The sequence below is a fragment of the Chiroxiphia lanceolata genome, chromosome 17 (genome assembly GCF_009829145.1).
Source record: "Chiroxiphia lanceolata isolate bChiLan1 chromosome 17, bChiLan1.pri, whole genome shotgun sequence".
Lineage (NCBI taxonomy): Eukaryota > Metazoa > Chordata > Aves > Passeriformes > Pipridae > Chiroxiphia > Chiroxiphia lanceolata.
Window position 1 is genome coordinate 1526552 of NC_045653.1, and position 15561 is coordinate 1542112.

The 15561-nt window shown below is 39.1% G+C and overlaps 1 protein-coding gene across 4 annotated transcripts in view; it reads right to left on the reverse strand.

The window, feature by feature from the left end:
* Nucleotides 1-552: 552 nt before the first annotated feature.
* ITCH (itchy E3 ubiquitin protein ligase) overlaps nucleotides 553-15561 on the reverse strand; it is a 55280-nt gene continuing 40271 nt past the window's right edge. For 2 of the 4 annotated variants that reach the window (XM_032704964.1, XM_032704965.1), the window contains 12 exons: nucleotides 14577-14705; nucleotides 13820-13892; nucleotides 12831-12902; nucleotides 12134-12222; nucleotides 11340-11499; nucleotides 10934-11067; nucleotides 8216-8356; nucleotides 6356-6476; nucleotides 5323-5427; nucleotides 5014-5110; nucleotides 4601-4673; nucleotides 553-3965 (listed from right to left, as the gene is read on the reverse strand). In XM_032704964.1, the coding sequence (XP_032560855.1) occupies nucleotides 3866-3965; nucleotides 4601-4673; nucleotides 5014-5110; nucleotides 5323-5427; nucleotides 6356-6476; nucleotides 8216-8356; nucleotides 10934-11067; nucleotides 11340-11499; nucleotides 12134-12222; nucleotides 12831-12902; nucleotides 13820-13892; nucleotides 14577-14705 (1294 nt within the window). In that variant the 3' untranslated portion in view covers nucleotides 553-3865. The remainder of the gene's footprint in view (nucleotides 3966-4600; nucleotides 4674-5013; nucleotides 5111-5322; nucleotides 5428-6355; nucleotides 6477-8215; nucleotides 8357-10933; nucleotides 11068-11339; nucleotides 11500-12133; nucleotides 12223-12830; nucleotides 12903-13819; nucleotides 13893-14576; nucleotides 14706-15561) is intronic. The other 2 variants (XM_032704967.1, XM_032704966.1) reach the window with 2 other exon arrangements.

The following is a 15561-nucleotide window of genomic DNA, read 5'->3' on the forward strand; positions in this document are numbered from 1 at the left end:
ACATAACCAGGTTCCTGACGGGATGTCCCTGTGAGCACAGAGGAGCTGGAATGTCACTGCAAAGCCCATTTCAGTTATCTGGGAAAGGTCATGGCCAGCAGGAGAGGCTCCTGATGACAGGGAGAACGTGAAGGCCACTTCTCCCTTCAGGGAGGATCAGGGACACACAGACCTAGTTGGGCTCACTGAAGCTTTCCCCCCCTCCTTTGGCACGCTGTCAATCCTGACCACTTGCAGTGTGTCATTCCTCATTTTTGTTATCCCTACAAGAGTGCCACAAGGAAATGTTACAACTGTGGCTTGTGCAGAACCTTCCTCCAGCCCATGTCCCTCACTGGCTCCGCAGGGCAGCATCCACAAGCACTAAAAATCCAGGAACTGTGTCCAAAAGCTCCTAATAAATTTCCAGTGCAATTAACAACAGTGGAAGAGGTCTCAGGAAAGAAACATTCCCAAAGAAGTCTGCTAGAAGGACAAACCCAGGCAGCCCGACCCCAGACAATTCATCTGCATATGGATGTTCCATCACACACCAGGAAAAATGACCAGAACTACCAGTTCTTTAAGTAGTTTTATAAAAGTATTTGACTTATGGAGATACTGTTACAGTTACCTGAGTATTTGAAATTACAATGCAAGGAAATATTGACAATGAATTTCAGTACACTATTTTACAATCCAGTGCTGCTGATCCCAGTTTCTTCACGAGTTCACTAGAGCACATATACACAAACAGTGAATCTTGGAGAAAATTAAAAGACACCACAAAAAGGGGGCTGGAGATACCAATATAACAGAGTTGAAAATACAAATCCAGTGCAGCATGTAATAAAATGCAAAACAAAACAAAAATTAAACAAGCATTTTTTTGTTTTATTTTTCTCAGAATAATTAAAAAAAGCTTTTTATTTTTAAACACACGCAACTGGATTAAAAAACCCCAAACTTCCATACTAGGTCAGATGAAGACATGATGTATTTACTGTGCATGTCATTAGTATATGAACAGTTCCTGAGCTACCCAAAACAATAAGGCTTTGTTAATTCTCAGCATTTCATTTTCTCACATCACTCTCATGAGGGAAAATTCTAAATAAAAGTTCTTTTAGTACTTGATAATTAGGATCAGTTGACAATTGCATATAAACATACATTTGTAATGTAACATACTATGACTTTATGCAGCTCAGGTTGTTAAATCAGTTGAAGTAGTGGGTACAAATTCATTAATCTCTGCTGAAAATCTCACTTGTAAATCCAATCCACACTAACGTGTTATCTGGGACACTGGCTGCTCTGGGCTCATCCCTGTATCGCTTCACCAGATCCCCAGAAAGAACTGAAAAGTGCACCACTGGCTCATATCAATTCCTTTTTTTTCAACACAACATGCTATAAGAATTTACAGATTTGTTAGTATTCACAAGTCAAATGCCTGAGGAATCTGAACTTGTGCCTTCAGAAATATTGCCAATTTAACACTGTGAAGTTGCTTTAAGCTTTCTATATTTTGGCCAAATCTAATGTTTTATTCATGTTTTATTTTTCCCCTCTCAATGAATTCTTTCTTTGCAATATTTTTAAATCATATCTGGTGCTTGGGATATCCAGCCCCCTTCCTCCCCATCCTGGTACAGCAGAAAAGACATATAAACATGCCATTTAAATTAAAAGAAACAATGGAATAAGTGGAATCCTGGACATCAAAAATATATACAAGCAGGTATGTTTTTCCTGAACTAAACATTTCAACCATAAAAATATTCAACAGCCAAACCCTATAGAACTAGGGCTAAGGCTATTTCAATTATAACTATTCTTTATTTTAAAAATATAGGGCTGACAGCCTTTTGGGTGATATTTATACATGAACAATAGTTCTAAGTTCCCTACATGAATCGTAAAGCAATATGCAGAACATAGACTATTTTTCATAGCTTAATCTTGCATTATCTTGCTTAGTTTACTCTCTCTTGTAAATATGTTAGATAACTACATTTCATCATAAGAATTAATATAAACAGAAAATATATATAAGGCTTTTTTTCTCCTCATGAGCTGTATAATGTAATACAACCAAATGTTGAAGTTGGCAATTTTCCTCCCAGTCAGACCATGAAGGTGAGTTCTCACCATCATGAAACTTTAAATGAGGGGCATTTCTGTATCACCAGCAACCCTCCCTGGGCCTTTCTCTGAATATCCCTGACAAGAGCAATTCGCTCCAACCCCACCCTCCTGCCTTCCCAGAGCATTTACCATTACCCCTGACACGCTCCTCAAGTCAGTTAAAACCTGTAGTGCCTTGGTTCTTCTCAGACCCCAAGCAGTTTTTCCCTCTTGCAGTTTAGACGGATGGGACAGCAGGAAAGAAATATTCTTTTCCAGACTGAAAGTTCAGTTTTACACTTTCCCACTGTCCTGTTTCAGCTCTGTTATCTAGAACAGTCTTCAAAGCAGCTCCTGCCACACTGCTCTGAACTGCAGGCGTGCTTTAATATGTGCTACATGTTATTTCAAGTGTCACATCTCACTGTGGCTACAGCTCATCTCACTGGTGTCTGCCTTTGGGCAGGGAAAGGGCTGACCAGACCAGACCCAAAAAGTGCATTCAGTCTAAAGGAGCAGTAAAATGCATCATGTTCTTTAAACCAGAAAAGAACTGAATATTAAGAGATTCTAAAAGGATGCTGTTAATCCAACAGGAACTCACTACAAAAGTTACTAGCTGTAAGAAGTTGAGGGTGAATTAGCTTAGACACCTTCCCAAAAACCTTAGTTTCAAACTTTATCGAGCTATTTACTGATGCTCCAGCATTTCAGAAACCTGTAATGCATGTCTGAACTTCCTAATCCTCTTGGCCTCAGCCAGTCTCACACATCAGTTCATCCGCAGAGATGATGAGTGGGATCCTTTTCTGAATCCAGTTGTTTTGTACCTCTTCCTGAGAACCCACGGAACTCTTCGGAGCAAACTGACTGCAACATGTAGGAAAAACACCGAGGACAATGTCCATTAACACTGCTGACAAACATCAGCCTGCAAACAGGGACCTCAAGGCAATCAGTGCAATCCCAGATGGGCTTGTCTTTTGCAAAACAAGTGAAGTACCACAGTGTTAATATTGATTTCAGAGTTAAAATGTGTTACACAGCAAGAGATCAGAATCCTTCGGAGGGCACAGAGCAGTTCCAGCAACTCTGGGCAGGTGTCTGTTTTGCTGACAGGAGCAGGGTTGGGATAAACCAAAGCCAAGCTATGCCCTGGATTTGTGCCACAGTTTGACATCCCCTTAACAGCAGCTTGAGTCCAGCTGGCACGTGAGCAGACTCCAGGTGGGGAAAAACAGTCTGGCCACACTTGAGTTAGAAAAAGGAGCTTAAGGAACGGGAGCTGCTCACAGCACAGAGGTGGATCCAGGCTGGCTGGCTCTGACACTGCTGTGGAGAGGGCTCAGGATGCTGCTGCAGCATTGCAGCTACCAAGGAACTTCCCAGTGCACCAGTAGCAAAAAATGCTACTAAAAAGGAAAGACAAAACTATTGTTAAAAATCTGTCAGTCATTAAGGACACATTCTAATTAATGAATGGTAAAACAAAGCAGAGCCCAAAGCTGTATTAAACCTCTACTTCAGTCATTAGTCACTTGTAGCCATTATCTGATTGCTCATTTGATTTCTGAAGGTGCTCAGTAGAAATCCAGAGTTAATGTGGATAACCTCAGGATAACATCCATTTATTTACACATTAGTATTGTTAAATAAATCCAAGTCAAGTCTACTTTACAATGAAGTGTGCAACAAGCAGAAGAAGTGAAGAACATACATCGTGTGGAGTTCTCATTCTTCAAGGTGCAAATTTTTGCTACTCTTGCCCAAATCCTTCTGTTTCTTCAATTGCAAACAACAGCTTTTCCTTCAGCTGCTCATAATTCTTATATGGTGGAAGGTCTAAGCGATTGAAACTGAAAATAAAGAAAAAAACTTACGTACTGACAAAGAATTCAACAGGCACAAAAAATCCGTTATGAAAACAGGTTAATTTTTGCTGTGCAGATGGATACTGGGATTTATACCCTGTGAAAAGCTGACTACTGACATAAATTTATGTATTTCTGAGAGCAGAGTGCTTGAACAGTGATAGTTTTCACTAACCTTTCCTACCTGGTTAACTACAGTCATCATTCAGATTTGAAATTTTAAATTTGTGTGGTTTTACTAACTAGTAAAACCTGAGGAAATGAGTAGAAGTGACCTTTTCCCTAGGGAAGACTGTGTGAATGTGGCTCCTTCACTAACAAGATGTGGAGTGCAGTAACAACAAAGGATAATCCCAACCTCTTTAGACAGTACTGTTAATTACTCTAAGTGTTCAGTAACACACAAATCCATGGAATTTGCAATGGAATCTACTCTATGCTATAAGAGTTTTCCAGAAGATCAGCTATTATTCAACAGCACAGTTTATTGGTGTAAGTTGTGTTTGCTTTTACAGAGTCCCAGCCATTTCAGTATATTACCCATTTACTAAAATCTCCAAGTAGGTTGTGGTCAATAAAAACCAGAGCAATAGTGATATTCTGGGTTTTTATGTACTCACCAGGTATGACTTCTAGGTAACCAGTTTTCCTTTCCAACTTTTTCAATACAAAATTTTTGGGGTCCATTGCTCCCTGTAACAAATTCCAATAGAAAAGGCATAGGTCTGGCTACCTTTGTATTACTATATGATACTATATAATACACCTGGAATAGGCAAGGCTTAAACAAAGAAAAGATCGCCCTTACTTGCACAGAAAAATGTCTCATTATACAGCTCTGCCTGGATTAAAATTATGCATGTGGTAAAATGCATGAACTGAAGTGATTTTGAAGCTTAATTCATCTCTTTTGCCATTATAGCTCAAGTATGTGCACGGCTTACAAAACAGCATTCACTTAAAATGTCCACAAATATATAATTTGGTTCTTTTTAAAAGTATCTACTGCATTAGAGGGGTTATTAATACATACCCATGAGGTCAGCAAATCCTCCCACTGGCAATCTGCATGTTCCAGTCACAAACTGCAAGAGTCTCATTCTTTTCTCATTATCTATTTCTTTCACAAACTGAAAAACAGTAATTGAAACAAACAGTTAGGGATAGGTTTGACACTCAGATATTCACATCATAATCACCCCCAGAGGAACAAGTGCCACGGCTGGATCAGCAGTAACAGTTTATATTTGCACTCTCCAGATGTGTTCAGGGTTCTGTGCCCTGAGCTGTAGCTGTGCTCTGTAACTTCTGCTGGTCTGACAAGAAACCAAAGTCTGCAAACCTGCCAGAACCACACGATCTGCCTGCTGGTCCTGGTGTAGTGCCTGTAGATGGTGTGTCTCTGCCAGTCATTCAAATCTATTTCTTGCATTCCACAGAGAAGCACCTTTGGGGGGAAAAAAAGGAAATAAATGCATGAGTACAAGTTATCACTTTCCTTTTGTGATGTCCCACATAGCAAAGCAGCACACGAGCTAGACCCACCCTGAGCAGCACCTGCAATAACAGTACACTTGTTTTTAATTTTAAACTTTACCTGAAACTTCTACACAAAAAAATTGACTGTTCATGAAGTTTATTTGGAGAGGCTACAAAATAAAAAGCATCTCTGTCGTAAGTAACTGATTGCAGCTTCAGGAAGAAATCCTTCCCTGGGAGGGTGGGGAGGCCCTGGCACAGGTTGCCCAGAGAAGCTGTGGCTGCCCCATCCCTGGAAGTGTCCAAGGCCAGGTTGGATGGGGCTTGGAGCAACCTGGGCTAGTGGAAGGTGTCCCTGCCCATGGCAGGGGGTGGGACTGGATGGGCTTTAAGGTCCCTTCCAACCCAAACCATTCTGTGATTCTACACGGACATTCGAGCCAGAACAACCAGCCATAAAATTCTCCACTAGGGACAGGATGTTTTGTTTTGATGTTTTTGTCTTTTAAATGCTTCAGAAATTGTGATTTTGAGAGATCAAACCCATCCAGAGCCAGGTCCAATCTATATGCAAGCGTTCATTGCATATCTGGCTTTATCTCCCCTTCTGTCAGGTTACTCATTCTTTGAACACAGCCAAATCAAATTGCTCAGGATTACAAAAGCAACTCAGTAAGAAATTTCTACTGACAGAATCTTGGCCTTTAGAAACATTTAAGTAGGTTGCTAAGAGGCAAGTTCAGGAAAACACACCAATCTAATACTACTCCATAAAGTTTCCTCCATAAAACAGAGGTGTCAGCTTTAGTGAGCTCTGCTCTTCACATGTACTGACTGCAGTTTAAGCATTTCATGTGTAATGAGCTGGATCCAGCAATAGCCAAACAATCCTTTACCTCCAGTTCCTTTGCATCAAAGTACTGCAAATACTGTTGTGGCAGAATTTCATTGAAGCCTTCAAAGAAAGCCTGTGTCTGCTCCTCAACACCTCGGGAAAGTCTCCACTCTGCTACTAGCCTGGAAAAGAAGACACAGAAGGGTAATTTAAATGGCCAGTGCTAACCCAAGTCCTCATCTTTGCCTGTTTTGAGATGAAATGTAAGCTAAGTTAAAAAAATACGGAAAATCTGGAAAGTTCTGGGGATAGAGCATTGTATGATTTCATCAGTAACCTTTACTCTGTGCAGAGGATTTCATTTGCTCTTTCAGTTAAACCTGAAGTGTCCAACTATTCTGCTACAGAAGTATTTTACACTCAAAGAGGAGGCAGCATCTCTTCACTGATTACATTCGTGAGAGCACAGCAGCCCTGAGGTATTTGAAGACAGTTCAAAATGCAGAGCTGATTTTGTCAGATATTCTCCCCAGAAATCTCAGTCATGATCCATGACAAGGTAAAAACCAAGTCAAGCTGTACTGGAAAGAGCAAAGCAGGACTGCTGGTTTACCAGAATGACTATGTCCATTTGGAAGTTCTGCATTTGTTTCTGTTAAGGATAAAACTTTGCTCTGTGGCAGAAACTCCACTCTCCATTAATAAAAGGGTGAAAAGCAGACAGGAGACTCAAAGAACCTGAACCCAAGGAGAAGCAGATATTATACTAAACCCAAGTCTAACCTGTCAGGAGCACTGGAGCCTAAAGGAGAGGTGGCTATTTCTTATTTCAGTCCTAGAAACTTGGGGGATTTAAAGCAGATAAAGAGCAAGACAAAAGAAAGTGAGAGAAACTGGAATCTGAGCACTCCCTACAAACTAGAAGGGAGTTTCTACAAACTTTGTAGTTCCTACAAACTAGAAGGGAATGGTTTTCTGCAGATCCTCCCTCCTGCCAAATGCCAGTGTCTCCTCTGCAAACACCACCTTTCCTGTGAATCCCTGAAGTGACACAGATTCCTCATGTGGTGAAAACAGAATCCACTCCCTCCTCCCTCCCTGTGGAAAAAGCCTTCACAGAACACATCATAACAAACAGGAAAACCCTCCTGTGACTCAGTTTAGTCTGTGCCTGCAATGTGTGATTTTTTTTTGCAGGCACATCCTCCAAGCCTGTGTGTTGAAGTTCACACCTTAAATCAGGGCTGCTCTACTGCTGCACACTGAGGAAGGAGGGGATGTCTGGGGACAAAGCAGGTCACTGTTCACAGTTGTATTCCTTAATTGCTCTTAGGCTCCTTCTCTCCTAATCTATTGCTTTAAAACATTCTGGTACTGCAAATATAATCCTTCATTTATGAGAATACAATTTATGAGATCATTCATAACACTGTCCTGTTACAATTAGACTGTAAGATCAGTTCAGATAAAACTACATGGAATTGCAACTATTTTTTAAAAATATGAATCATCACAAAAGCATCCAGAAATGTTCTTTAAAAAACCCCAAACCAAACCACTGGCTGGGTAGAGTATCAGCAGGCTGTGAAGCAATATAATTACAGTAATTAACACGTGCAGAGCTTTCAGGAAATACCTGACATTCATATTTGTTGTGACAGTGTTCTGCTAAACTTAAATATCTCTAGAAAAAGTGGACTTTCTTCTAACCACGATGTTTGGGAAAAGATGATTTTAGAAACTTACTTCTATCAATATTTCTCTTTCAAACATGAGATCCAAACGAGTGTCACTTTTTGCCAACATCAGCAATTACTCAGAGACAGAATTTCAGTAATGCTTCAAATGACACAGATGGTCTTTTGAAACTTAAGAAAGAAAATGACAGAAAGAGTGTTTTAAAGTGTTCACTTATTCTTACCTGATGTAGTCTTCTTTGTTTTCTTCTGTGACCAGAATGTTGCTACCATTTGGCTTCAAATCATGGCTTTTGATTTCACCTAATATTTCTTTATCAACAGAGAAAAACATTTCCAAGCCACACTCTTCAATGTCATTCTCTCTGTAAGGAAAAAAGTATAATTTTAAATAACTGTGTTGAGACCTTGTATGCAATAAAGGAGATGAGCATGAAGAACCTAAAGATAAAAGGTTTGGAGCTCATGATAATTATGGCTTTGCAAGAAGTCCTGACTCATTTTACCAATGTGCACACATGAATTGTACTCCTGATTGGAAACTTCTGATCAGCACAACTCTCAAATTTCGCAACCACAAGGTTGACCAGCTACCTCCTGATCTGAGGAATGTCTATGGAATAGAAGCTTTCCAAGCAATGCCATTTTTGCAGATTCCATGGCATGACTGCCCCTTCTCTCAGCTAATGCAAGGACTGTGTTCAAAGATAGCTGTCACTGACAGCTAACAGCAGGTAAGAAACCACTTTTCATGGTCAGTGAATAATCTCTTAACTCCAGCCTTTTTATGGCACTGTTTTGTAAGCATATACTACAGTGTCCCAAACTCTTACGTTAATTAAGTACAAACAGTGTTAAAGAGGAATTCTCTAAGAAATTTCAACACAGGAACAATCTGAAGCCAAAACTAACTCTCTCCTCTTCATAGGCATCAATAGCCAGAAGGGTAACAGGTACAACACTAATTTCTATGCTGATACGTGTTTCCGTGAAGAACTGCCTGCATATGCAGAGGTTTTGATGACCATTTTTCTCTGAAATAAAGTGCAAATTCAAGATATTTGTCCTGAACTGTAACACAGAAATGTCAGTCTTGAAAACATGGCTGTGGTTTATTGAGCCCCATGATGCAACTGAGTGTCTGAACTTCATCTTTCCAAAACACTGCAGGAAACCTGGGGAGAGGAGGGAAGGCTTCAGACAGATGGATGATGACAAAATCACCCCTTCCTTTGAAAAGAAGAGAAACCTGCTGTAGCTCACTTTGTGCACAGAGGTTTGACAGATGACTTCTAAAGGTCCCCTACCAAACTCAGTGATTCTGTGAGTCTTCCAAACTGTGTCAAGGAATTCAAAGCTACTGAAAGCTTCCTCCAGAGTTATAAAGTTTGCTTTCTGGTGAGGAAAAAAATGATGTCTGCCCTGACAGACGTGATTCTTTTCCCCTATAAATGTGCAGCCCCTTCCTCAGAGCAGCAGGGTCAGCTGCACTGCAGCTGGGTCTGTACTGAGGGCTCAGTGTGTCCCCTCTCAGAGCTCTGAAGGCTTTCCTCCAATTTTCACATCCTTAAGTGTTTTTTTTTGAAAGGGCAAAGCCCTTCCTGGACTCTAGTCTAGAAGATTTTTATCACTACAGAAATTGCTTTGAATTAAAGTGAAGGCACCTGAACAGCACATACACGGAGTACAGAACATACTGCTCTGAAAATCAAATCAAAATCCCTATCTCAATTCTTAAACAGATCATACAGCTGCTTTCTCCCCTTCTCATTAGTCAAGGTAATGCTTCCAAGATTCAGTACTACAGGAGATGAAAATCCTGGGTTTTATATTTAGTTCTGCATTTCAAAAACCAATCTATCCTCACCTTTTATGAATTTCTCAAAGCGTGTTTAACACTACTCTGGCTTTGTATGATTCTTAAGTAAAATGTTTTATGTCTCTAGTCACAAGAAAGACCATTTTTTCTGCTAAATTGCTTTTACTGGATCAGAAGCAAAAAAAGAAAAATTAACTGAATTTGTCTTTTTCCCTTCTAATTTATTTTTTAACTGCTGGGAAAGGAAAAACACTTCTGTTACAGAAACAAATGGTGAACATCAGCCATGGACTGTCATCCTGGCATCCTCCTATTACAAAATCAGTACAGAATTACAATGCTTTGGATCTAAGGGGTTTTAAAAATTATTTCTTAAAATATTTATAATATATAATTTCAAAATAATAATGGCCTAGAAATTCCACATCCTTTTTACTTGCTGCTCTCTGGAGAGGAATCTGCAAAGGAGCAGAGAAGGAGGACTCCAAAAGAGTATGGACAGACAGGTGGCTGACCATGAAGACATGAAAGGCTGCATGTAGGAATGCTATGGAATCACTAAACATGGAGCAAAACCCAGGAGAGCAAGAAAAATACATGAGCATTAACTTCCTTAAAGCATTAAATCTTCAGTACTAACCTTAAAGTCAAAAGAATTACATGGTAGTAAATAATAAACTACATTTGTTAACTTCATGTTACTGTAGCACTAAACTTTTTGTTTTCTAACTAAATCAGGTACTAGAGAAACATTAAATGGATTTTTGCTGATTTCTTTTAATCAGTTATCTGAAAAGTCTCACAGAAATTTACTGAAGCCACTTTATTTGTAACAATAAAGTTCATGACTCCACATCTCTATGTCCAACTAGAATTACTAAAAACCAGCAAAAATGGACCCCAAGATGCTGCACAGAGTAGTCAATGAATCAGAAAGGCTTTTGCATTAACAAATTATTCTTTGTGTATCTAAAGTTCCAGTAGAAATTCCATTCTGCTCTGCAATGAGAGATTATACTTCTCAGTGGGGTTTTTAGTAATAAATTTACATCTACTTCTTGATATAAGTGAAAATCAAAAACATTGTAGTGCTATTTCAAGAACAAAATCAAGTCAAACTCACTTTACCCAGATGAGAGAGTTGTAAAACTCTGGGTCAACAGATTCTAAATCCTTGAGTCCTACTGCCTTGTTTAGGATCCGTTTATAGAACGGCAGAGAGAAACCAGTGTCAATGAACTTCCCGTGGAACAAAGCCTGCAAAACACAAAACCAGACAAAATAATGCAAAGGATGGCTGAATACCTAATATGACAACATTCTGTACTCTGTACCCATGAAATCTGACAGCCAAAGAATTAAACCCACATGGATATCACGACTGCTAATATGCTGAATTAGCTTAGTTACATACAAGCACCTGATAAGAATTTCAGCTCAAAAATGAACTGTTTAATTGTCCATTTATTTGTTTATATTTGTTTATAGGAATACTACAGGAGAGAGTCCCTTTCTGCTTCAGAACTTACCATGGCAATGAACCTGCCGATGAATCGGAAGTACTTGAGGTGGTCTGGGTTGATGTAGGAGGCTGGGTTTATCTGTAAGCAGTAATTATCCTTCCCTGCATATTCAAACAGGCAATACATGGGGTTCAAAACCTCGTGTGACAATAGAAAGAACCATTCCCTGAAATCACACAAACAATAAAAACACATTTCAACATAATGATACAGCAGAAATTACTGTAGGTAACTGGTGTTGACTCAGGACCTGTTGGCACAGTCCTTCCCCAGGGAGCAGCCAGCCCACTGACACCCAGGGAAACTACAGCAAACTACAAATTAAAATGCAAAGCTACAATGATACACAACTGGCAGTGGTTTGGATAAAACACATCCTTGTCTAAATGAGCACATTACTGATCTAAACATTCAGGTTTTGGGAAATGTTCATTAACATATGAACTTCTCGGTTCCGTTCCACTGAAGACTCTGGACTCAAACGTAGGTTTCTGTTCACTTTTTCAATCGACTCTACTTTGAGATTAACAGTTATGCCAAAGGCTCATTGTAGTTCAGTGAACTGCATCTCTTTAATCACTGAGATGATTAAAGTCATTCCTAATGCAAACTGAAAATCATTTAATACAGACATGCAAACACATCGTCCAGAACCGCCTTCCTCAGATGTTCCGAGGAAAGATAAGGAGTAAACTTCAGTACTGTTGTGAAAGCACTGCAGTTTGAAGTATCTACTTTGGGGATGCCTTCACACCCCCACTTGCAGAACAAGCTGTTATTTGCCATTTCAGTGTAGTTACCTTGCAACACCTCCATAATCTAAACCTTCTTCACCAGGGAAAATAACCCACAAACGTCTCCGGAGATCCTGAGGGCTGAAGCTCATTATCTTAGTAAAAGAAAAACAATCAGTTCTTTTTAAGAAAACAACTACAAGTGCTGGCTAGAATTATTACTATTGGCTAACAATTTAATAATTTGGAAAAATTTTAACTGGGCCTTAGGTCTAGAGACATTAACAAGAATTTTGCTACTAATAATCTACATAGAATTAACAATTTTTGCTTTAACTATTTCATTACTCACTTCAAGACCCATAACACCCAGACTAAGATTCACTTAATGTACTTTGGCACATAGCCCATGCTAATGTAACATATTGTGAGGAAAAGTGTGCCAAACATGAGCACAACATGAAACCTTCCTGAGAATGGGGAGCAGCTCTGCCCCCAGTGCTCCCCTCAAAATTAACTCTGTTTGAAAGCATTCTGAAGAAAAACTTAAAAAAACAAAACACCTTCTCTGTTAGGTGAATCAATCTAGTGCCAGAACTTCATGATTTAGCATGGTCTTTTAAATAAGTCTAACTATTAAATTAGTATTTTTCAGTTAGTCTCATTTAAAATAACATTAGCAAGACATTAAAGATCAAGAATATGTGACAAATTTAAATAACTCCATTTTTCATGCCCACTATACCATGTTTTAACACAATACCTGCTGAAAGGAGTCCTCAAATAATGTTTTCCTGCTCACTGTGATCTTTATGTGCTGTGGCATTGCCAGTTGCTGAAAGAAAATTTTTTAGAGGTGAAATGTACAGTAACTTAAAGTTTCTAATACTGAGTTTGGACAGTTGAATTTCATCAATCCACATAAAATAAACCCAGTAATCAAGATATCTGAACTGTAATTTACTCCAAGAACAAATTGCTACCACACAGGTTGCCCAGAGAAGCTGTAGTGTCCCATCCCTGGAAGTGTCCAAGGCCAGGTTGGATGGGTCTTGGAGCAACCATGGGCTGGTGGAAGGTGTCCCTGCCCATGGCAGGGGGTTCAGTGAGGTGTGTTTTAAGGTCCCTTTCAACCCAAACCATTCTGGAATTCTATTAACACAAAATTAGAAAGTTTAGGTTATAGTGCACAGAATCCAAAGTGAGAAATTAGGCTGGTCTCTCCACTATTTTCAAAGGATAATTCACCAACTCTTGAAAGCTGGAATATTTCAACTGACTGGAATATTTAAACCAGGATTGACACACTGGAATTTGGAATTATGTTGGAGCACACTAACATGCCCCACAGTATATTCTTCAATGCTTAGACATGTCTGTTGTGTGTCAAATGCCCTGCATTTTCTACTAGAAGTATTTCTACAGAAAGAAGATCTTGTATTAACCATAAATTACTGTGCCTCCATATATTCCTGTATTTACAACAGAAAGAAAACACTATTCAGAAACCCACCACTTCAAAAGAAGTAGTGAAATTGAGCTTTTCCTTTATTCTAAAACATTTTAAAGCCATAGCTTACCTCGCTTTAAAGCTTCCACGAGTTTACACAAGTCCTGTATTTACTCCCTCCTAATTTAACTCATCCTTAAGCTTAAAGGAGTTTGATTATGTGTATTTGCAAGGCATTGAAGCATTTAAAGCATGTAAGCAAAACCCAAAAATGCAAGAAATCCCCAAAAATGGATCCATACCTGACACCAGAACCTGAAATAATGGACCTTGGCCTTGAAGTCACGCACATAGGCTATCTGGGGCCCGTTGTCTCTGGAACCAAAGGAGGGGGGAAAAGCATTTCAGAAGTGTTTTTGTAAGCAAAGTAAAAGCCTGCAAATGTATTAATTATACAGCTGTATGCCCTAGTTGGCTATCTAGCTGGGACATTCTTAGTCACAATTTTTGATTTTGGGGTGTAATTTTCTTGGTTTTAAATTAAAAAAAAAAAAAATAAATCTTCCTTTGTCAGTTGTGAAATGCACACACTGTATGTTTTAAACAATATCTAAATTTTACCCGTAAAAAAGTCTGTAACAATAAGGATGTGATGACATTCAGTTAATTTAAGTTGGGAGTTAAATATCAGTTTTAACTTTACTCCTAAAAAAAAAAAAAAAAAAAAAAAAATCAAAGAAAGAAAGGGTGGAGTGTGTTTTTAAAGAGAAAGACTAGTAGGTGTAAGGAAAGGATTTGGTCATCAACAGGAGAGATGCAGCTCCTGCATTACCCTCAGATCTCACACACTACTTGTCAAGAAGGATTCTAAGCATTGAGAATTCTGCCTTCTCCAGGGAGTTATCATCAGTGCATGGAAAAGCCCAGATAATTAAGAAGCATTGCTACATGTAAAACTTTCTGCCTAGAAACGTAGTAAGAGGAAAAAATAAACCTTTCAAAAATGACGTGTGCCAAACTTCACTTTTGAAAAGTTGGTATAAAGTTACAAACACTCACAGAGCAGACTTGCCCGTGCGGGGATCTATGTACGTGGTGGTTCTTCGGTTGTGATCCACAAAATAGGGAATTCCATCCACAGTAAATCGCATTTCCCAGCCCTCTGGTAAGGGTTTCTCATTTAACTGACTATGGACACAAGAAAAAACATGGTATGACATCAACTTAAAACATTAAGTCAGTTGAACAATACCTGAGACAGTAAAAATTCTGGCAGGTCTAGAAAACCTACAGACTGAGAAACTTCCCATTCAATATTTATGCTGCCTTTTTTTACCCTCTTCAATTTGCAGTCAGCTCTCAATTAGACCAAAGTGACTGCTGAAGTAAACATTAGCTCATTTGGTTGTTGAAATAAAGGCAAAAAGAAACTTAAGGGGAAAATGTAAGCCAGGTGTCATTGTTTCCTCCACAAACACACAAACAACAGAATTTTATCTTCTAACTATTACGTTTTTACTCCAAAAGTGACACTGTTCTAATAAGCAGCTTTTGGTACCTTGTGTATAATGACAGCAGCCAAAAATGTGTTTCAGAATGACAAAATTAAAAGAAAATGTAAATACTGATTATGCATAATTTTTTGACAACTTCCAACTCAATTTTGGTATAAGCAAAAGTAGATCTTAATGTATTTGGAAGATCTGAGTAGGGTCCCTGCAAAGTGCTCCACAGTGACTTCCCTCCACAAGCAGGGAACCGTGTAGGTCCATGGTCCTGACTGTGCATCCTAAACATTGGGTTGTTGGGTTGCTTTAAGAGCAACAGTGTTCTCCAGAGTCAGCTGCTGCAGAGGTAACTGGGCAGGAAAAGTTATCCCTGGATACAGCTATTATCCCTCACACATACTAAGCTATTCCCCTTCCTCTTCTTTTCCTTGAAGGACAGATGGAGTTGCTTCACCAAATGGAATTTTTTCAGGAGTTAGGATTGAACAGTTCACCCTCAGCTTCCTGCCTCCATTCCTTACCTCAAAGACTCTGAA